We start from the raw sequence: 21,899 nt of genomic DNA on the forward strand, positions 1-21,899 counted from the left end.
CTCACCACAGCAGCGGTATCTTTCTTAAGCTATGTTTTGTGACCAGAAAAGTGGTAGGGCTTGGCCCCATTTTGTCTTTGGCTGACTAGAGCTCTCTTTCTTATTGATATGCTTGTATTAATGATACCAATGTTGGAAAAGCTCCGAAAAGACCCATCTGGATTCCTGGCCAGAGTGTTACTAGACTTAGTGTGCTGCGGGAAAGGAAGTATTCCCGTCCAGGGGGATTATTAAACTGGGGGGTTCTGGAATCACTTTAGGATTTGAGAATATAAGGAGAAACCTTATTAATGGTCAGTTTCAACCTTATTTCATTTTTGAAGAAATAAATTTACATGGAAGGAGGAGCTTATTGGGATGTACATAGTTTCTTGAATTGGCAAGTTTACAACCATTGTCCTCTTACTACTGGCCTAGTATTCTTTCTGTGATACCATTTAATTGTTGAAACATTTCATACTTTAAAAATTAGACCACAATTATAGTGCTAGCTTTTGAGAGGAGTTAGGAAGAAACACTTGAATGTTTTTAGAGCTGGTGAATAATTAATATTAGGGATGATGGCACTTGAGAAAACCAGAGAATAAAGAAAGCTGTATTTGTGTGTTTCTAAATTGGAGGCTATTTTTCAACTCTGCAGTATCAAGGTAATTCAAACTGGGTTATTATTTACATTTTTGTCTCTCGGCTATCGGTCCACTGTTGGGAGTGTGTGGTCCCCATGCACTTAAACTATCCGGTGATCATCTCTAGATGCAGTAGACAGTCACTGACTCCAGGAGTTGAACTTTTGGATAACTGGTTGTACACGTTATATTGGAGTGCGAATTGGTTTGCATGTGGTTGCTTTTGGTTTCTGCAGGTTTTGTAGTGCATCCCTGAGCATGAGCGCAGAATGAAGCGACGTTTGGATGACCAGGAGTCACCGGTGTATGCGGCCCAGCAGCGTCGGATTCCTGGTAGCGCAGAGGCTTTTCCTCACCAGCACCGGGTGCTTGCCCCTGCCCCTCCCGTGTATGAAGCGGTGTCTGAGACCATGCAGTCAGCCACAGGGATTCAGTACTCTGTGACACCCAGTTATCAGGTAAGCTGGAGCCCAGCAAGGGACTAGGGTGAAGGAGGAACACTGGTGATTCATCCAGTTACAGAGTTTTTATTAAATATTCAGGTATTAAAAATCTATTTATGGGCTATATGTAAGGTATAAAAAATAATGTAAACAATGTACACTTGTGTATTTACCACACACATTTTTTTTAAAAGAGTGTTGTTGTTGTAACCTTTAAGTTCATCCTGAATTTCCGTGGTCCCTTTTGCTTCAATAAAGTTGTTTAGTTTGGGTATTTTTGAACTTGTATCTAAAGTAAAAATGTATATTTTCTTCTTTGATTCATTTTTTTTAACCCATTCTTTGTGGAAACGGCAACCCACTCCAGTATTCATGCCTGGAAAATCCCATGGACCGAAGAGCCTGGTGGGCTACAATCCATGGGGTCGCAAAGAGTCGGACACGACTGAGCGACTTCTGTGTGTATGTGTGTGTGTGTTTCCTAAGACTTACCCATTTTCATGTATGTGACCAATTAAGTAGAATTTTCGCTTGGTTATGAATTACATGAATATATTCAATTAATTTATCCATTCTTCTGTTGATAGAATATCAAGCTGTTTCCAGACTTTTCCTGTTAGGGGCTTCAGTGAGTGTTCGCAGGTTTTCCTAGTGCAGTGGTACTCACAGCGGCAATCCCGGGTGAGATAAGCTTGCACCAGACTGTGAGCTGGTGTGGTACATATTTTATCAAGAAGGTCTTGCTATGGAAACTAAAAAAAAAGGCAGTGGAATTAAACAGCATGTTTATTAGTGAAGTAGGTGGTTTGCATTCTGGTGCAAGCTGCTTATTTTTGCAGACCATTCTGGAGGTCTGCTTATTTAACTTATATGCAGAGTACATCATGAGAAATGCTGGGCTGTATGAAGCACAAGCTGGAATCAAGATTGCTGGGAGAAATATCAATAACCTCAGATATGCAGATGACACCACCCTTAGGCAGAAAGTGTAGAATTAAAGAGCCTCTTGATGAAAGTGAAAGAGGAGCATGAAAAAGTTGGCTTAAAGCTCAGCATTCAGAAAACTAAGATCATGGCATCCAGTCCCATCACTTCATGGCAAATAGATGGGGAAACAGTGGCTGACTTTATTTTTTGGGGGCTCCAAATTCACTGCAGATGGTGATTGGCAGCCACGAAATTAAAAGATGCTTACTCCTTGGAAGGAAAGTTATGACCAACCTAGACAGCATATTAAAAAGCAGAGACATTACTTTGCCAACAAAAGTCCATCTAGTCAAGGCTATAGTTTTTCCTGTGGTCATGTATGGATGTGAGAGTTGAACTATAAAGCTGAGCGCCAAAGAATTGATGCTTTTGAACTGTGGTGTTGGAGAAGACTCTTGAGAGTCCCTTACACTGCAAGGAGATCCAACCAGTCCATCCTAAAGGAGATCAGTCCTGGGTATTCATTGGAAGGACTGATATTGAAGCTGAAACTCCAATACTTTGGCCACCTAATGCGAAGAGCTGACTCATTTGTAAAGACCCTGATGCTGGGAAAGATTGAGGGCAGGAGGAGAAGGGGGTGACAGAGGATGAGATGGTTGGATGGCATCACCGACTTGATGGTCAAGGGTTTGGGTAGATTCTGGCAGTTGGTGATGGATAGGGAGGCCTGGCATCCTGCGGTTCATGGGGTCGCAAAGAGTAGGACACGACTGAGCAACTGAACTAAACTGCAGGTCTGAGGACACAGTAGGAAGTTTGAGTGTCTAGGAGAGTGTTTGCTGGGCCATAGGATGCATACATTTTCACCTTTAGCAGGTAACGTCAAATTGTTTTTCAGAGCTGTCCCACGTTTATTTCTATTTACTCCAGCACTGTATATTCCTGTCATTGCATATCCTGATCAACACTGATCATTTATCTCGTGTCTGTTCACTCTTTTTTGTAAAAATATAAATTTGTGTTTTGCCCTTTTTAATTATGAAAGTAAATGTCACGGTTTAAAAAAAAAAGATATAATGTGACTTTCTCCTCTGAGCCCTCAGACTTAACCCCACTGGGTGCATTTCTCGGGTATTCAGAGTTTTCTCTGCATATGCAGGCATGTTTATTTACCTTTCTAAGTATTTAGATGCACTTCCCTCTTTGCATAATTTAGGCCATACAGTGTATACTGTTCTGTTATTTCTTTGCACTTAATATGTAGTGGACAACTTGCCACTTGAATATATGTATAGATCCAAGTAATTAAAAAATATATTTATATATATATATATTTATTTACTCGTCTGCTCCAGGTCTTAGCTGCAGCGTGTGGGATCTTTAGTTGTGGCATGTGAGCTCTTAGTTGTGGCATGTGGGATCTAGTTCTCTGAGCAGAGATTGAGCCTGGGCCCCTGCATTGGGAGCTTGGAGTCTTAGCCACTGGACCACCAGTGCACATCCCAAGTAATTTTTAAAAAATCATTGCCTATATAATATTCCATTCCAGGTCAGTCAGAACCATAACTTATGTAACTAGTCTAGAGAGGCACAGGTTGGGCTGGCACAGGAGTTCCCTGGTAGCCTGGTGGTTAGAATTCTGGGTTTTCACTGCTGTGGCACGGATTCAGTCCCTTGTCAAGGAACTAAGCCCCTGCAAGCCGTGTGGTGCAGCCAGAAAAAATAAAGTAAAAATGAAAAAAATAAAAAGGTTTGGCTGGTACTGGTAATATAAATTGGTTTAATCTTCCTTGAGAGCGAGTTGATAGTTTGTATCAAAGTTGTTATTTTTTTACCTAGCAATTCCATATCTAGGAATTTATAAGAAAACAGTCAAGGAAGAGGGAAAGCTGGATGAAGTAGGAAATGGTAATTCCTTAGCTGTCACTCCTCCTAGTGCCTTCGTATGGGGCCGGGTGGGGCAGTCAGAGGACTGCTACAGATCACATCGTTAGATTAGGACTTGGAGGAAAGGAAGGTGGCGTGTTTTCCTTGGGTGATTACTTTCGTCTGAACTAGTTCACGACTTTCTCCTACACCTGGGATAATCACATTTATTCCTATACCAGAAACTATAATGTGCTCTTATAAAAACCAGCCATCACAAATATTTGTAAATGCTAGTTAAGTCTTAGAAAAACCCGTTCAGTATATGCATGTTATAATATTAAAAGCTCAGAAACATATAACTCTTCTTACAAGTGTTAGAGCTTTCCGAATCGTCTAGTTTCTTTTTACTTCTAATGTTTATTGTTTCTGTGGATTTGTAAACAGTTGCTCTATTTCCCACCTTCTGCTCTGCCCAGGGTAATCTTTGTAAATCTGTGGGGACTTGGGGAAAAAACATTCTTAAGTTGTAGTACTTAGTTTACATTGTTTTAAAGTGTCATATTATTTAGTCTCCTTACCTTGGAGATGTGGCATATCAGGTGTATTGTCCTTAGTTGTTTTCTGTAGTGATTAAAGTTCTGAAATAGGAAAATTTTTAAAGCTTTGGAAATTTTATATAACACTTCTTGCAATAGAAATAGAAGGAAAGGGTTCTGTACTTCTATTTTAACCCTAACCTTTAAGAGGACAAGAGAGAATAGATAAGAAATATGTTTCATGTTAGACCACGAACAGGTTGGAAAATTTAAAAATTCTTTATTTTAAAATAGTAAATGAGGGGAATTACCTGAGTCCTAGTCCAGTGGCTAGAGACTTGGAGTTTTCACTCCAGGAACAAATAAGAATATACAGAATAAATAAAACAAAATAAAAATATTCTATAACCTTACCATCACAAAATAAAATGGTCACATTTTACTATATATTTGTTGTCTAGGATTTAAAATGTTACTGTGTTTTTTCCTGAATGTTAATTTTTTATGCCAGTATAGTTGATTTGCAGTGTTGTGTTAGTTTCAGATGTACAGCACAGTGCATGTGTGTGTGTGTACAGGATTCTTTTCCATTACAGTTTATTACCAGATCCTGAGTATAGTCCCCTGTGCTATACAGTAGGTCTTTGTTGGTTATCTGATTTATATATCAGATCAGATCAGTCGCTCAGTCGTGTCTGACTCTGTGACCCCATGAATTGCAGCACGCCAGGCCTCCCTGTCCATCACCAACTCCCGGAGTTCACTCAGACTCACGTCCATCGAGTCAGTGATTCCATCCAGCCATCTCATCCTCTGTCATCCCCTTCTCCTCCTGCCCCCAATCCCTCCCAGCGTCAGAGTCTTTTCCAGTGAGTCAACTCTTTTCATGAGGTGGCCAAAGTACTGGAGTTTCAGCTTTAGCATCATTCCTTCCAAAGAAATCCCAGGGTTGATCTCCTTCAGAATGGACTGGTTGGATCTCCTTGCAGTCCAAGACACTCTCAAGAGTCTTCTCCAACACCACAGTTCAAAAGCATCAATTCTTCTGCGCTTGTATGTGTATATGTTAATTCCAAACTCCTAATTTATCCTTAGTATATTATATATACTGCCTTGTGTAATGTGCTTTAAAAAAGTATTTAAAAGTTTAAATCCATATGCAACACATGAATACATTCAGTTTATGGATTGTGAACATTTTTAAGTGTTAAAATATTTGCCTCTCTATCAGTGGTATTCAAACTGTAGTCCACAGATGGTTGATGTGAATACTTTCATACTAGTCTGTAATGAGATAAGTACAGAAATGGAGTGTTTAGAAACTTCTTTAGTAATTGGACATTGTAATTTTGTGTCTGTAGAACCTTGTAATAAAAAATAGGGGCTTATGTATTTTTATCTCACATTATATATAGTAATTCATTTTTATTGTATTTCATAAAAGTAGTAGTCCATGAAGAATCGGAACTTAAGAAACAAGAAAAACTGGTCCTTTGCCACAGATAGTTTGAGATATACCAAGCTATATAATTTTTAATAGCTGTAGAATTCTGCTATAAGATGGGTGGGCTATAATTTTTTCACCAATTCCCTTTTGTGGGAAATTTGGGTTTCTGGTAATCTTTTCTGTGTGTGTGTTCGTTAGAGGCATTTGGGGAAGAATGCACAGGCCTTGAAGCTTCTCATCAGTGTTTTGTCCGTTCTAGGTTTCAGCAGTGCCGCAGAGCTCTAGCAGTCATGGGCCCACCATCGCAGCGGTGCATAGCAGCCATCATCACCCCACTGCTGTGCAGCCCCACGGAGGCCAGGTGGTCCAGAGCCACGCTCATCCAGCTCCACCAGTTGCACCAGTGCAGGGACAGCAGCAGTTTCAGAGACTCAAGGTGGTGTTCCGCCCCTTCCATTTCTCTCTTAGCAGGCAACATTGGCTTCAGCTTGTTACTAGTGGTGTTACAGCTGTTCACAGTAGGCTGGGGGGTGAATGACAAGAAGTCTTCCTTTGTTTTTGTTTTGAAACCTATTTATATTTCCTGTCTTAGCACCTTGTGCCTGATCCAGAGAATACATTCAAGAGATGTTTTAGGGATGAATGTGTGGTGTTCAAACGTTCCAGGATTGAGGAGCTATTTTCATATGAAATAATGTCCATTTTTTGGATGCCTGCTTTTGAACTCTTTAGTTCTTAGCATGGAATAAGGTTTTATTAACATACACATGGTTGACTACAGTCCTGTATGGTAAATGGAGCCAAGTATTATGGTTTAATCTTATTCTTTATGACTAGCTGAATTGGCTAGCATCATCAAGTCCATCCTTAGTAAATCACATGCTCCTTTGGGGAAACCATTATGAAGTTTGGGAAAGGCTATCGTTGTAAATAAAAAGTCAGTGTTTTCATCTGATCTACTGGGTATAGATCTACTGTAGGTTTTCAACACTTTGAAATTCATGAGGCATCCGTGGAGAAATGAAACTTTCATTTCCAGCTAACCTTCTCTCTCTGTTTACTTGAGGCTTACTTTTCCAAATGTGTGATTATGGTAGTAAGTTTTCCAGATTTCTTTTTTTTCCCCTAGTTTTTATATAAAATTTGAAATCAAGTGCAAGAAGTATAAAACTGAAGACCTATAAAGAGATAAGATGTTGGATCTTTATTTGGTCATACAATTGTAATTATATCAAGTAGCTTGCAAGTAGGAATGAACAATGTACCCTTAAAAGACACATCATGTGTAGCAGATATTTCATCTCTCTCATTTTTTGGTACTTAATCTAGTTCTCCCTGACTCCTGCCCTCATTGTTTGGGTTCTCAAGAACTTTAACATTGGCCTAAAGAAATTAAATGTTGCATAAATAAAAGCACACCAAAGCTAAGCTATATAGAGGGATTTTGTGAAATTTACTCTGTATATTAGCTTAAGTCATTACGAGTTGACTATGCATAAACATAGTCCTAAAGAGAGTAGAAATTATCTGGGCCTGGAACTTTACTCTGGGCTCTGTCTTTGGGAAAATATTTATAAGCTATATCAATGTTTTCCTTAAAACATTTTTACTCTCTGTTTGTAGAGTGGTGGCTGTATACCAAAATGTATTATTGTTACAGACTTAGCACTTCACTGAGTCCTGAAAAAAATGTTTAAGTTGGTTTGGTGTGACTAAATTCCATATTAATATTGTATTCAGCAATTAATACCTTAATGTTGCAAAAGCACCTATAACTTACTTATTAAACTAACAAAAAATATATATTTATTTCTGTATCCTTTTTCCAGTCAGCCCTGTCAAAGCATAGCACCTATTTTATTCTCCTTCCTCACTTGGCTATGAGTATATAGAGTGTGCTTTGTATGTTTTACAGGTGCTGTCAAGGAAGCAAGAAAGGGCTTTAGAGTTGGGGTTATAGAGTGAGTCACAGGTCCAGTTAGGTGTTCTTGCTCTGTTCTCTTAGTTACAAGCTCCTGAATGTGATTCCTGAACATAATAACTTGTTGAATTTCCTTTCTAACAAGGAGAGGTAAAATGGTTTCTTGTGTCTGCATGTAATTTCATTTAATATTCTCATATTGCTTGCCATTTTGGGGTCAGTCTTAAAATGTTTTACAAGCATTTGAACCAACTTCAATAAACCATTTATATTCTATAATAAGGAAATGTTCAGTGAGAACTCTTAGCTTATTTCATACTTCAACATTGTCTATACTTTCTTCTTTGTCTTTGGCAGATTGATGACAAGGAAGATTTGAATAATTTGAGACATGCTTGGTGTGATTTAGTTATTTGTTGAATGCCAGCAGCATACATATTTGGCACATATTTAGCAAGTTCTCTTTACAGTTGTTTGCTTGTCTCCCCAACAAGATTGTGAACTTCAGGAGGTTGGGGACTTTACTAATAAATGCCTGTTGAAGTGAGCCAGGAAGATGCATCAGCAGAATCTGAGACCTTCCCCACATGCCTCCTTAAACCTGTAGCTTTCAAATGATTTGTTCCAAGTTGTGTTCTTCTAAGTAATGATTTCTAGAACTGTATACATGCTTTTATAAAAGAGTTGTACTATACTAATTTTTAAACAGTGGTTCATTATGACCTGTACCTTTTTCTTCCAGACACACATACATCACATATACTTTCCTTCTTCAGGTTTCAGCATTTTTGCTCTCTGTATTTATTATATTACACCATAGGGTGCTTGTTTTTGTTTCTGATTTTTTGTATGTTTATTTTTGATAACTCTTCTGTTGTGACTGTAAATACTATTCTTCATTATCTTCCAAAGTCTTTCCCTTCTGCAAACTTACTGAGTTTTAGGTTCCATCAATTTGGTCACTAATGAAACATTTCAATATGGAAAATTGTGAATATTGAATTTCAACAAAAATTGTCATGTTATTTATAAAGTACCAAAAGACCAACCTCCAATGAGTTGGTATTGACCAGGTATACACACTGTGCTCTGGCAGCACAAATGCTCTCATTAACCATGGCTATAAGTGGAAGTTGGGGCAACTCTTGACCTACTGCTCTTTAATGGCCTATTTGATCATAAAGATTCTGTTTCACAATATGTCACCAGAGTAGTGCTTGTCAAATCAGGTGTTTACTTGTGAAACTTTACTAAACTTGATGTTATATAGAATTAAAAATAATCCCAGAGTATGTAGGATACACCTAGTGGGCAGTTCCCTTAGATATCTCCTGAGTAACTAAAACTTAAGTTATCCTAGATCACACTTGTAACTTTGTAGCCCTTCAAACTTGTTCCTCTTTGTGAATGCCCACATGGTATATAATTTAGTGAATGCCCTCTCTGCCTTATCTTCCATGTACAGTCAGTCAGCTCCAAAACCCTGTCACTTCTGTCTCCTAAAAAGCTTTTGAATCTGTCCAGTTCTCTCTTTTTGTTTGGTCAGTACTATAATTTATGCCACTCCTGTTCACACATCAGTTAATCTTATAGCATGACTGGTTTTCCTACCTCCTCTTCATCGTCTATTTTTCCTGCACCAACTCGTTCTCAACACTGTAGCCAAATTGATACACTAAAGTGCAGATGATAAAAATCTGAATTGCTTTCTAACAAGATCCTTTCAGAATCTAGATCTTGCATTGTCTCCTGTGTTATCTCTTATCATTCTTCCTACCACCATTTCTTCTTTTCACCACAGATCCTCTAGCCAAACTAAACTCTTTTCACATTTCCACATATACCAGATGGTGTCCCGTCTGCAGTTTTGCCCTTGCTGCTTCCTCTGACTTTGTTCATGGGTCTTCATTTTTGCTAACTTGTACTCATCCATAAGACTCAGTTTAGACACCATTTCTTAAGGAAGCCCTCCGGTATGTCCCCATAGGTTGGTTGATTGGTTTATTTTCTTGTGTGTGGAGGGGTGCCCTTCCCATGTGCTCTCTGGGCATTTGGTGACTGCCCACTTGCCCACTGTGTTATGACTCCCAACTGGATGTGGAATGAACTTCTGTACAGCAGGGCATACCGTGGCTTGTTTGTCATTAATTCCTTGGGACCTCACGTTGGGCCTGGCCTAGCATGTTGTTGCTTCTTAGTAAATATTTGTGAAATGAATAAATGAATGAATAAGTGAATGACATATGGATGTGATTATCCTTCACTAATAATTCTATGCAAAACTATTCAAAGCAAGGTTACAGATTTTATGAGTTAATTTTAATTTTAAGCTTGAGTTATATTACTGGTACACATATTAATTTTTAGTGTTTTTAATGTATGTTTACTATATGTTTCTATTTCATTTAATATGCTGATTTTATTTAGGTATAAATCAGTCTTTTAGAAGTAATTCTTGGCTGGCTTTTCTCTTAATAACCTTGAGATTTGTCCCTGCCTCAGGTGGAGGATGCACTGTCCTACCTTGACCAAGTGAAGCTGCAGTTTGGTAGTCAGCCTCAGGTCTACAATGACTTCCTTGACATCATGAAGGAGTTTAAATCTCAGAGGTAAAAGATACATGTGGTTGTACTCGAGAATTTTGCTTGTTATGTTGGTTCTGGAAGGAGGATATAGCTTATTCTCATCCGCTGAATGATAAAGGGCTCTTTGGAGGGAGTTGTGCTTTTATTTCCATGGGTCATGTTTTTGTTTTATATATTGTATAAAAATTAAAGGCCCAACACCTTTATTTTTTGCATACTGATAAATTTTTCTTAGTACTTAATCTCAGTCAGGGAAGTAAACTGGTAATGATTAGGCTACTTGCTTTTTGGATTAGCTTAAGATACCCTAATATTCTGGCGTGGTTCACTATTATAAAAGAGTAACTCATCTGAACAATGTATATAGATACATGATGATTTATACTGGTGTATCAGGGGTTGGGTCTTGCATGGCAATTGGAGTTGAAGACTTACTGCCTGGGTATCTGCTTGATAGGACTGGTAGCATGCTTGAATGTCTGTTCTGTTTAAAATTTTGACCAAGCCTCTTTGGTTATGAAGATAAATGGCTTTGAATTTCAGAGGTCTTTGGGTGTGGTTAATTTTGTAATATTCAGGTTGATTTTTATTTTCCTGTGTAGAGAACCTAGTGGAATGTGAATTTTGTCTTGCCAGAGTGCTTTGTCAAGCTTGCCACTTTAATATTTGTGTTTCTTTTCTTTTTTTTTAATTAGCATCGACACTCCAGGAGTGATTAGTCGCGTGTCCCAGCTGTTCAAAGGCCACCCTGACCTGATCATGGGCTTCAATACCTTCTTGCCCCCTGGCTACAAGATTGAGGTGCAAACCAATGACATGGTGAATGTGACAACTCCTGGCCAGGTTCATCAGATCCCAACCCATGGCATCCAGCCCCAGCCTCAGCCACCACCCCAGCATCCTTCCCAGCCTTCAGCCCAGTCAGCCCCAGCACCTGCCCAGCCAGCTCCTCAGCCCCCACCTGCCAAAGTCAGCAAGGTGAGCACTTGGAAAACTCTGCACCATGTGAAATGCATCCCTAGAAAGAACCCTCCTTTGACATTTTCCCTTCGTATATAAGGCTTAGGTAGATAACACAAGTTTAAATTTCATCAGAGAAGATGCAAGTCACATTCCTATAAAGTGGCTCACATTTACACACCACGTAGTTATATATCTATTTAAGTCTACACATCGGCAACGTACATGGACTCTCTTGCCCCCAACTTCTGCTGTTTGAACCCGTGAGCATCCCAAGAAGTGACAGCTTTGTGTAATAGTACTTTGATAACACAGGCAGAAATAGTCAGCTTACACTGTTTTCTGCATGGTCATCATTTTACAAAAGTTACTCTGTTTACCAGATTAGACCATGCCAAGCTAAGCAGAAGATCTTGATGATGATGAGGTGTTCTTAGTATAGAACTCTACTGATACAGTAGCCATTAGTCACATATGGCTATATTTAAATTTAAATTAATTAAAATAAATTTAGTTTTTCAGTTGCACCAGCTACATTTCAAGTGCTCACTGGTTTCGTGTGGCTAGTGGCTATTGTGCAAAATAATGCAAATAAAGAACATTTCCATCACCTCAGAGAGTCTGTTGGGCAGAGTTGGTTTAGAAGACTTTATGTGGGGTTAACTGCAGCAATTGAATTGTCTTTTTTGACATTAAAGATCTATGTAGAATAAGGTTTTTTCCTATTCTGTTTGCACCTGTTGAACAAGTAAGCTTAAAAATTACGTATGAAAATTCTTCCCTGTAATTGGAGATGTTGCCCACTTTTAAGATTGTGTTTAGAAAACTTAAGGCTGGAATTTTTGTATTAGAATGTGTGAACCCTCTGCTCTTGCCACCCCTGCTCAGTGTGATCTGAGCTGGGCTAAGATGGCCTAGCCAGAGTGAATAAAGTATATATGTTAATCAGACACCTTGTTTCTCTTTACTTTGAACTTTCTTTCCTGTGTTAAACCATCTGTATTCCTGAGGAGAATAAAGACTTTTTTCTTTTTAGCCTTCCCAACTACAAGCACATACTCCAGCCAGTCAGCAGACTCCCCCACTCCCACCATACGCGTCCCCACGTTCTCCACCTGTCCAGCCTCATACACCAGTGACAATCTCGTTGGGAACAGCCCCGCCCTTGCAGAACAATCAGCCTGTGGAGTTTAACCATGCCATCAACTATGTTAATAAGATCAAGAACAGGTTCCAGGGCCAACCAGACATCTACAAAGCGTTCCTGGAGATTTTGCACACATATCAGGTAAGACAGTTGCCCTTCCAGCCTGTCTTAACCAGGTTGCCTTCTGGGAACAACTAGTCTGAGAAGAACTAGTTATTCTGGACACAGTTGTGTCCACTAATTCTTACTGGTAGTTAACCAGTTAGAAATTGTGATGTGTGTTTGTAAAGCCAGTTTGATTTACCTGACTTTAATTGCCTTGTAGCAGCCAGTTAGGATTTTTAAAGTCACTGCTCTGTGAAACAGTGCTGTTTATCTGAAAGTTTAAAGAATGATTTGTGTAATATAGTTAAAGTACAATATAGAAGGAGAAATTTCTCTAATATTTTGTGTTTTATCAGTCGGTAGTGGTCCCCTGAGCATTCACATATACTGCCCTGGTTTTCGAAAGGAATTGTCAGCCACCATCTTCCACTCCTTTCTCAACTTCAAAGCTTGAAGCCAAAAACAAGTGCTAAGAACATAGACTTTCCTCCTAACTGCGGTCCAAATAGATAACATACAAAGCCAGACATCTCAGAAGGTGTGCAAAAGCAAGTCATTCAAAACAGTGCCCCTTTAATATGATCTCTTCCCATTTGCAATTTCCTATCAGAAAGAGCAGCGAAATGCCAAGGAAGCTGGAGGAAACTACACTCCAGCGTTGACTGAGCAGGAGGTGTATGCCCAGGTGGCTCGTCTTTTTAAAAATCAGGAAGATCTGTTGTCAGAATTTGGACAGTTCCTACCAGATGCCAACAGCTCTGTGGTAAGTTATTTAGAAGAACTACACAATTGAGAATGGTTGTGATGTTAGGAAGCTGGAATCAGAAGGAGACTTTTTCGAAATGATAACTTGCTTTTATAAGAGCACTCATCTCTTTCATGTGTTCTTAATTAGCTTTTAAGCAAAACAACTGCTGAGAAGGTCGATTCCGTGAGAAATGACCACGGAGGCACGGTGAAGAAACCTCAGCTGAACAACAAGCCACAGAGGCCCAGCCAGAATGGCTGCCAGATTCGCAGGCACTCTGGAACAGGGGCCACCCCTCCAGTGAAGGTGAGGAGGGCACAACTGCTCGTTGTGACTTTCAGGAACGGTAGTAGCAGACAGTGTGCAAGGCTGACACTTGGATCCTGGATATTTGAAGTTAGTTGGTGTATGTCACATAAACTCAGTGCGAAGCTTTTTATCTGGCCCTGTGAAGGAATGTTAGAGTACTAATTGCTCCGATTACTTTTGAGTTCTTACAGGTTTTCTTTATAGTTTCTCCCTTCTTTGTTATTAGCTCTCATCTATTTCTTTGTTTCCTGCCAAGGGTTTCTGAGACTTAATTTGTCCTGCCTTGTACTAAGAAAGAAGCTGATTAAATTGATAACTGTTTCCAAAATAAGTCAGTGGTCTCTGAGGTCCTCTTGTGAGTAAAGTGCAAATGCTTTGTGGGATCTCCTTGGTCTAGAGGCCTGTCCTGCCCAAGGTTCTTTGTTGGGTTGCCAGATCTTATCTGTATCATCTTAATCTCCAGGGAAGGACCTTGGGGGTGCAGCAGAAGGCGGTCTTAAACTCCTGTTAGTGACTTAAACCCTGATGATCTGCCTGCAGAAAGCTGAGCCCACTCTCCCTCATTGACGTAGGGCAGCAGTGCTAGGGAGTGGGCTCTGTGTATGCATTGAATGTTGCTTCAGTGAATTATGAAGCTGTATATGATGTTGAAGAGGTAGATAGTCTTTAGAATTTAAAGAAGAACAAAAGCTAGTGGGATATCTTCTGGTAAGAAGTGACTGGTAAATAAGCAAATACCCACTAAGAGTGACCTGTAAGGTGCTGACACTTTTGAAGGGCTGTTGAACTATTTTTCCATGTTTGTAATGGTTTCTCCCTTTGAAACCAGCTGAACATAGTAATCGTGTATGTTTCTTCCCTTTAGTAAGGAGTTTTAGTAATACAAGTAGCAAGAATCAGGTCAGCAGATAGGTGCCAATCTTTGTCTCCTCCCACACTTGATTACCCGCAGGTGGAAATCCTATATTGGGAGATTAGGATTCCCTGTCTGTCTTTTCCTTAGGCAGTATAGGCAGAGGCTGTGGCTCTTAAGAGAATGCAGTCCAGTGGCAAAGGTGAATGTGCTGCTTCTCCCGGACTGTGCATTTCTTCACAGGCAGTTGAGAGGTCATTTCTTTATAGTAAATTTTCTGCGTGGAGTTATGTATGACCCATTTATTTGCTTTAAAAGAGCAATCTTAAATTGGTCTGAGTGGATGTTACTGACAAGGTAGTTATTCCTTCTGTGAGGAAAATAAACTTTTTTTTCCCCCCCATGATTTTTTCAGTTGAACTATTTAAAGGTAAAGGTTAAAGATTGATTACTGTGTATTCCAGATATTTTTATAGCCTCTTCTGCCTCCACAGCTAGGAAGATAAAGCAATAGCATTTGGTTCCTAATAAAGTTACTTTTAGCCCATAGAAAAAAATAAGGATATTAATTCTAACATCGCAGTAATGCTGTGACCATTTATGGAAAGAGTTATTGGCAAGTAGAATGACCTGTGAACCTCTAGGGGGGAATGACAGGCAATCTGAGAAATAGGGAAGATGAGTAGAAATCTTTTGTAAAGCAAGTTAGTGACTTGAATTCTCTCATTTGTTGCGAATTATTAATCAGTGGTGGTCAGGGATGGAACCTTAGAACAGAGATGATAATAAAACTCAGGGGATTCCCTGGCAGTTCAGTGGTTAGGATTCGGCCCTCTCACTGCCGGAAGCCCAGGTTCAGTATCTGGTTGGGGAACAAAGATCCCACTATGGGGCACAGCCAAGAAAGCAAAAACAGAAAAGAACAAAAAGCCTAGAGAAACCCTCTCTTTGAATCTTACATGTTTATATTTTTCCTTTTTTATAGAAGAAACCTAAACTGCTCAGCCTCAAAGATTCTTCTATGGCAGATGCCAGCAAGCATGGTGTAGGAACGGAATCATTATTTTTTGATAAGGTGAGTAATAAATGAAGTGGATTTGATTGAACCCGTGTCTCTCATGCCTCCTGCATTGGCATGCAGGTTGTTTACCACTAGCACCGCCTGGGAAGCCCTGCATCACTTTGAAAAACAATGCATCAAATTGGAAGACCCCTAATATTAGCTACTAATGCCCAAAGAAAATCACCTTGTCCCCAAGAAGATTTTGTTTTAGAGGCATCAAGCTGGTTAGGACTTTCTACTTTCTAACGTAGATTTCAAATTGTAGGTCCTTGCCATCTTTGAGAACTGTTAGCAGAACTAGAGAAATGGTAACACTGTTTGCTTTAATTTTGTGAAATAGTTTGCAGCAAAATATAGCATTTGCCTTGTGGAAAAAAGCTATAAAAGAAGTGTATGATATTACTCTCTAAAACTACTGCGCTCCTATTGTAGATACCCAGGTGTATATAGTGAAGCATGTCAGTGCACCAATTGTCGAGGACTTAAAATGATTTGTAACCTTCTGATTGCTTGTGAAACTTATTTGTGGTATAAATATTGGGTCATGGGAATTCTGATTTAATTGTATGTTGTCAAAGCTCCCCAGGTGATATTTTTTTTTTTTTTAAGTTTTGGTTGTGCTGGGTCTTTGTTGTCATGAGGGCTTTTCTTTAATTATGAGCAGGGGCTACTCTCTAGTTGCGATGCACGGGCTTCTCATTGCCGTGGCTCTCTTGTTTTGGAGCACTAGCCCCAGAGTGCGTGGACTCAGTAGTTGTGGCCCACAGGCTTAGTTTCTCTGAGGCATGTGGGATCTTCCCAGATTGTGGATCGAACCATGTTTCCTGCACTGGCAGGCGGATTCTTTACCACTGAGCCACCAGAAAAGTCCTGCACCTCTGGGTTTTTGTGAAAGGGCAAATCATTTAGCATCTCCATGATTGGTGCCTCCTGAGTCCATGGCTCTGATCTGAACCAATTTCTGAGGGCTGCCTGGGCACTTGGTGCTTGCTTTTGAGGCAATTGTAAAAGTCCATGTCACAGCCAACAGATAGCAAGGAAAGGGTGAGGGTGGGGGACTGAACAGTTAATTTTTAAAATAGGGATAGTGTTTGTTGTTGTTGTTGTTTTCGAGGTACTTATTTCTTAGACATACTAAAAAAGTCTGGAGTTTGCTTGATAATTCAGGAAAATGCTTAGTGTTTTGGGTTATTAAAATTCTCAGCACTCTAAAGAAAGGAGAAATGAAGAAAGGAAACAGATCAAGTCAGAGAACAAAAGTACCTTATTTTAAAAGGTTATTAGTCAGGATTACCAGAGTTTGAAAAGAGTGTTGAATAGTTCTGTAAACATCCATTAGGCAAAGCAACAAAACCTTGGGCAACACTCTTACGGTTCAGAGAATCAGGCTTGTGAGAAGTAAATGTCTTATTTACTCCAGGATCTCTTTTTTCAGAATTTTTATTATAGGCTTTTTTAAACATGTGAAATTAAAGAGAATGGTGAAATGACCCACGTGCACCTGTCATCCTGCCTCAGCAGGTCTCAGTTCCTAGCCGCTGGGCTTGTTTCATGTGTACTCTCGCCTACCCCAGGTTATTTGGAGACAAGTCTCATGTAATATATTATTTCACCCATAAGTACTAAGTTTTCTTTCTTTTTTTAATATTTGTGTATTTGGCTGCATCTGGTCTTAGTTGTGGCACGTGGGATCTAGTTCCCTGATCAGGAATCGAACCTGGTCTTCCTTCATTGGGAGCACAGAGTCTTAGCCACTGGACCATCAGGGAAGTCCCTAAGTTTCCTTTTTAAATGACTCCTTTTTTTCAAACATAAGCATTAACACATCTAAAAAAAACAAAATTGATTCTTAATATTATCAAATAACAGTTCAAGTTTCCCCAGTCTTTTAAAAGCGATCCTGGATCTCTTGATTTCTCACTTAATTATTTTTCTTTCGGTTGTCTCCATAAGGTCCGAAAGGCTCTGCGGAGTGCAGAGGCCTATGAAAATTTCCTGCGCTGTCTTGTTATCTTTAACCAGGAGGTGATCTCTCGGGCGGAGCTTGTGCAGTTAGTCTCTCCATTCCTGGGGTAAGTGGAGTCAGGAGCTTGGCCCTGGTGCATGATATGAAAGTAAAATAAAATTTAGTTTGTGGGAGTATATGATAGACAAAACTAATTTGATTGTGGTGGGTCAGTTGACTCATAAAATGTTAGTGCTAAGAGAGTCCTCTGCAAAGTCTTCTAGTTCAGCTTTGGAGATGAAAAGATTGGTAGAGGGCACATTGGCCAAGACTAGTGGTCTCCTGATCCCCTGACCAATGTTGGATGTTTTATATAGACCAGTCTCTCCCAGGGTTCTAGAATCTTGACTTTGACAACCAAAGAATTATCTGAACTTTGAAACAATATTCTTGATTAGAAGAATGGCTGGTTATTGCCTTGTTTCAGGACAGTTCTTGCATCACCACCTTAACTGATCTTAGAGCACTCTGTAAGAAAAGGAGAAGCCAGGTATTCAAAAGCAGTTCTTCTTAGGCAAGAAGTAATAATTGTCACTGGAATTTGTCCAATGATAGCAGAGTTCTGACTCTACATCAAATAGTGGTAGTCATACCTCAGCATTACTGCATAATGCTTCTAATTGCTCACCAGTTTTTTGGTTTGATTCTTTAGGAAATTCCCAGAATTGTTTAATTGGTTTAAAAACTTTCTGGGCTATAAGGAGTCTGTACATCTGGAAACCTTTCCAAAAGAACGGGCCACAGAGGGCATTGCCATGGAGATAGATTATGCCTCTTGTAAACGGTTGGGCTCCAGCTATCGAGCCCTACCAAAGAGTTACCAGCAGCCCAAGTGTACGGGACGGACTCCTCTCTGTAAAGAGGTAAGGCCTTCCAGGGAAGGTATCAGCCCTGAGTCCTCGGCTTCCTCCAGAAGGAAGTGGTACCTGGAATGGAGAATTTGTACGAATGAAGAAATCAAAATCCTTTTCTGTCTTTTTTCAAAAGAAAATGTTTTGTACTTATATTGAGAACCTTTTTCTAACTGTCTTTTTAAACTTGCTACAGGTGAAACTTGCTACAGTTTCACTTGCCATGGGTGAAACGTGTAATGTTAACTGTTTCTTCCCTCCCCTAAAGTTTTGTCTTTTTTAATTGAGAAAGCTTAATCACCAGAAAATTTCGTTACACTTTTGTTTCAATGTCTCTTCTTTTACCCAAAGGTTTTAAATGATACCTGGGTTTCCTTCCCTTCCTGGTCTGAGGACTCCACCTTTGTTAGTTCCAAGAAAACTCAGTATGAAGAACATATCTATCGTTGTGAAGATGAACGTTTTGAGGTACAAGCTCCTTTATCATTTGAAGTTTGGGGAAATGAGAGATTCTGAAAGAGAGGATATCTTAAATACCTACTTGAGAGGATTGGCTTTTAAGACCAAAGAGCAAGAGGCTCATATTCTTTGTGGTAAATGCTTGTTGTATTTACCATGTTTTGTGACTTTGTCAGATATATTGGTAATATTTTCATAACAAATGTGACTTATCTAGGCCACTTTAGCCCTTTTAACTGAAATTATCCATTGATGGCTGAATAATACTCCTTTGAATTTTTAATGACATTTTAAAGGTTATTGTGTTCTACGTAGTATTTAAAATCAGTATTTTAAGACCTAGTGGGCTTTCTTGCAGCTGTTTTAAATTACTTATCTTAAAGTGTATATTTTTTTTTAGCAGCTATCTTACTAACATGGTTAGCAAACTAGCTCTCCTGTGAGAACTGGAACTCTTCTGTCATATTTCTGATGTTGATTTGTCTCCTTTTGAAAGAAAGTTGAGTTAGGGACTTCATTTTAAAGTAGTTGGGAAGGGAAGAGCTGGAGTGAAGAAATGAGCTGGTCGAGAGCCCTGATACCAGGAGTGGGAGTACTGGAAACAGACTCAGTTCCCAGTGTGTTTAAATGTCTGGTTCACTGATACCAACAAAAAGGGAATGTTAAATGTGTCTAGAGAAAGAAAATTACATACCTCCTTTTTAATGTATTTATTATATAAAACTGACTGTCCCTGCTCTTCCTATGGATGGGAGATGTTTTTCTCCTTTTTAATCCATACTGATTTAGCTCTCTGCCAGTTATCCCCATTCACACTTGCTTCCTCTGTTTCTGGCATGCTTTGAATGAAGAACCACGTGTTGGTTGGTCCTCTGGGCCCCAGTGTTTATGAGGAGCTTCGACTATTTGCAGAAAACTCAGTCATGACAGATATTAACTTCTGTGAAAAGTTTTATCAAGCTGAAGAAAGCATTTCTTTTTTTATTTTTTACCTGTGTTTAGTCAGTTTCAGTGATGTGTTAGCAGAGATTGACGCCTGTTTTTCACAGGATATTCTATTCTCAACTAGTATGCCTGCACAGGAGAAGCATCAGCCTCATTTCCTGCTTGTTACTGCAGTAGTGAGGATGAAGGAAATGTGTGCATGTATGCACATGTGCATGCTGAGGATTGGATGCGGTAGACTAATTTGAATCCTTTATACATCAGGATTGGTTAATATTCCTGTAATATAGTCAACCCCTAAATCCCAATGACTTGAAAAAGACAGATTTATTTCCTTGTCATACTGCATGTGCATTGGTGTTCAGCTGAAGATTCCACTCATCAGAATTGCTTGGGGACCTGGGTTGGCAGAGTGCCACCATCAGGAACACTACCAGTGACTATAGGGGAAAAGCTCAGATGGATCTTGCACCCTTAAATGCTCTAGCCTAGAAGTAATGGATGTTACTTTGACTCACCTGTTAACAGCTCATAGGTCAGAACTAGTTACACGGCCCTACAACCCACTCCAGTACTCTTGCCTGGAGAATCCTGTGGACGGAAGAGCCTGGTAGGCTGTAGTCCATGGGGTCGCAAAGAGTTGGACACGACTGAGTGATTTCAGTTTCACTTTTCACTTTCATGCATTGGAGAAGGAAATGGCAACCCACTCCAGTGTTCTTGCCTGGAGAATCCCAGGGACGGGGGAGCCTGGTGGGCTGCCGTCTATGGGGTCACACAGAGTCCAACACAACTGAAGCGACTCAGCAGCAGCAGCAGCTAATCTCAAGGCAGCCAGGAAGTCCAAGCCATCATTTATCCATAACTGGGGAAAAGGGGGCATTAAAAGTTTTGACAAAATGACTACCATAGCCCTCAAACTAGAAAATTAGGAAACACTTATACAGAGTTATAGACCCTTGAGACTGCTCATTTCCTTTATTTTCTGTTTCTCATCTAGAAAATTTTGTGTTAAGCTTTGGAAAAAAGTTAACTCAGGGTTGCTAGTCATGTCTTTAACCAGGTTAGGCTTGGCCCTTGCCAGAAAATAAAGTGTCAGAAATATTCAGTGAAAATTTAAATGGTTACCCACAAATACAACATTGAAGCCCTTAAGTAATACTCTTATTATTAGTAGATGTGGAACAAGACATTAAACATTTAAACATTTCAAGTTACTCTGAAAAACTTTACTCATGAGATTGATTTACTATCTTGAATGGTCTTTTTGGGATTTGGTGGTAGTGGTGGTTATTGTCTGTAACAGATCTGAGTAATTGACAAAAGTTCAGAGAAAAGTGTCAGTAAGGTTGCCTCCTCCTAGGTCCCTCTGGCGTGAGGGCCAGTCGTCCTCAATAAACCACGTTGGTGGCACCAGAAGTATTAACCACTGCTTTGTTGTTGTTTTTCCGTTGCTAAGATGACTCTTTGTGACCCCGTGGACTGGGGCACGTCAGGCTTCCCTGTCCTTCACTTATCTCCCTGAATTTGCTCAAATTCATGTCCATTGAGTTGGTGATGCTATCCAACCATCTCATTCTCTGTCACTCCCTTTCTCTTCCTGCTCTCAATGTTTCCCAGCATCAGAGTCTTTTCCAGTGAGTCAGCTCTCCACATCAAGTGGCCAACGTTTTAGAGCTTCAGCTTCATCATCAGTCCTTTCAGTGAATATTCAGGGTTTGGATGTTTGCTGTGTGCCTGGTATTGTGCTAAATCCTTTATGTGGGTTGTATTATTAAATCCAGAACACAACCTTGTGAGAGTAGGTGGTGGTATTCCTGTCTTACTGATAAGCTAACAGTTTTATATGGCCATGGTATGAGAAGGCATGGCACCCAACTCCAGTACTCTTGCCTGGAGAATCCCATGGACGGAGGAGCCTGGTAGGCTGCAGTCCATGGGGTCGCAAAGAGTCGGACACGACTGAGCGGCTTCACTTTCACTTTTCACTTTCATGCATTGGAGAAGGAAATGGCAACCCACTCCAGTGTTCTTGCCTGGAGAATCCCAGGGACGGGGGAGCCTGGTGGGCTGCCGTCTATGGGGTCACACAGAGTC

The 21,899-nt window shown here is 39.9% G+C and overlaps 1 protein-coding gene across 3 annotated transcripts in view; it reads left to right on the forward strand.

The window, feature by feature from the left end:
- The window catches only part of SIN3A (SIN3 transcription regulator family member A), a 66,746-nt gene that overhangs the window by 20,812 nt on the left and 24,035 nt on the right, over positions 1-21,899 (forward strand). For all 3 annotated transcript variants that reach the window (XM_010843322.1, XM_010843324.1, XM_010843323.1), the window contains exons 2-12: positions 863-1,084; positions 6,111-6,287; positions 10,275-10,381; positions 11,053-11,335; positions 12,354-12,605; positions 13,180-13,332; positions 13,465-13,623; positions 15,465-15,554; positions 17,496-17,614; positions 18,200-18,410; positions 18,750-18,866. In XM_010843322.1, the coding sequence (XP_010841624.1) occupies positions 896-1,084; positions 6,111-6,287; positions 10,275-10,381; positions 11,053-11,335; positions 12,354-12,605; positions 13,180-13,332; positions 13,465-13,623; positions 15,465-15,554; positions 17,496-17,614; positions 18,200-18,410; positions 18,750-18,866 (1,857 nt within the window). In that variant the 5' untranslated portion in view covers positions 863-895. The remainder of the gene's footprint in view (positions 1-862; positions 1,085-6,110; positions 6,288-10,274; positions 10,382-11,052; positions 11,336-12,353; positions 12,606-13,179; positions 13,333-13,464; positions 13,624-15,464; positions 15,555-17,495; positions 17,615-18,199; positions 18,411-18,749; positions 18,867-21,899) is intronic.

Source organism: Bison bison, unplaced genomic scaffold (genome assembly GCF_000754665.1).
Source record: "Bison bison bison isolate TAMUID 2011002044 unplaced genomic scaffold, Bison_UMD1.0 scf7180017864181, whole genome shotgun sequence".
Classification (NCBI taxonomy): domain Eukaryota; kingdom Metazoa; phylum Chordata; class Mammalia; order Artiodactyla; family Bovidae; genus Bison; species Bison bison.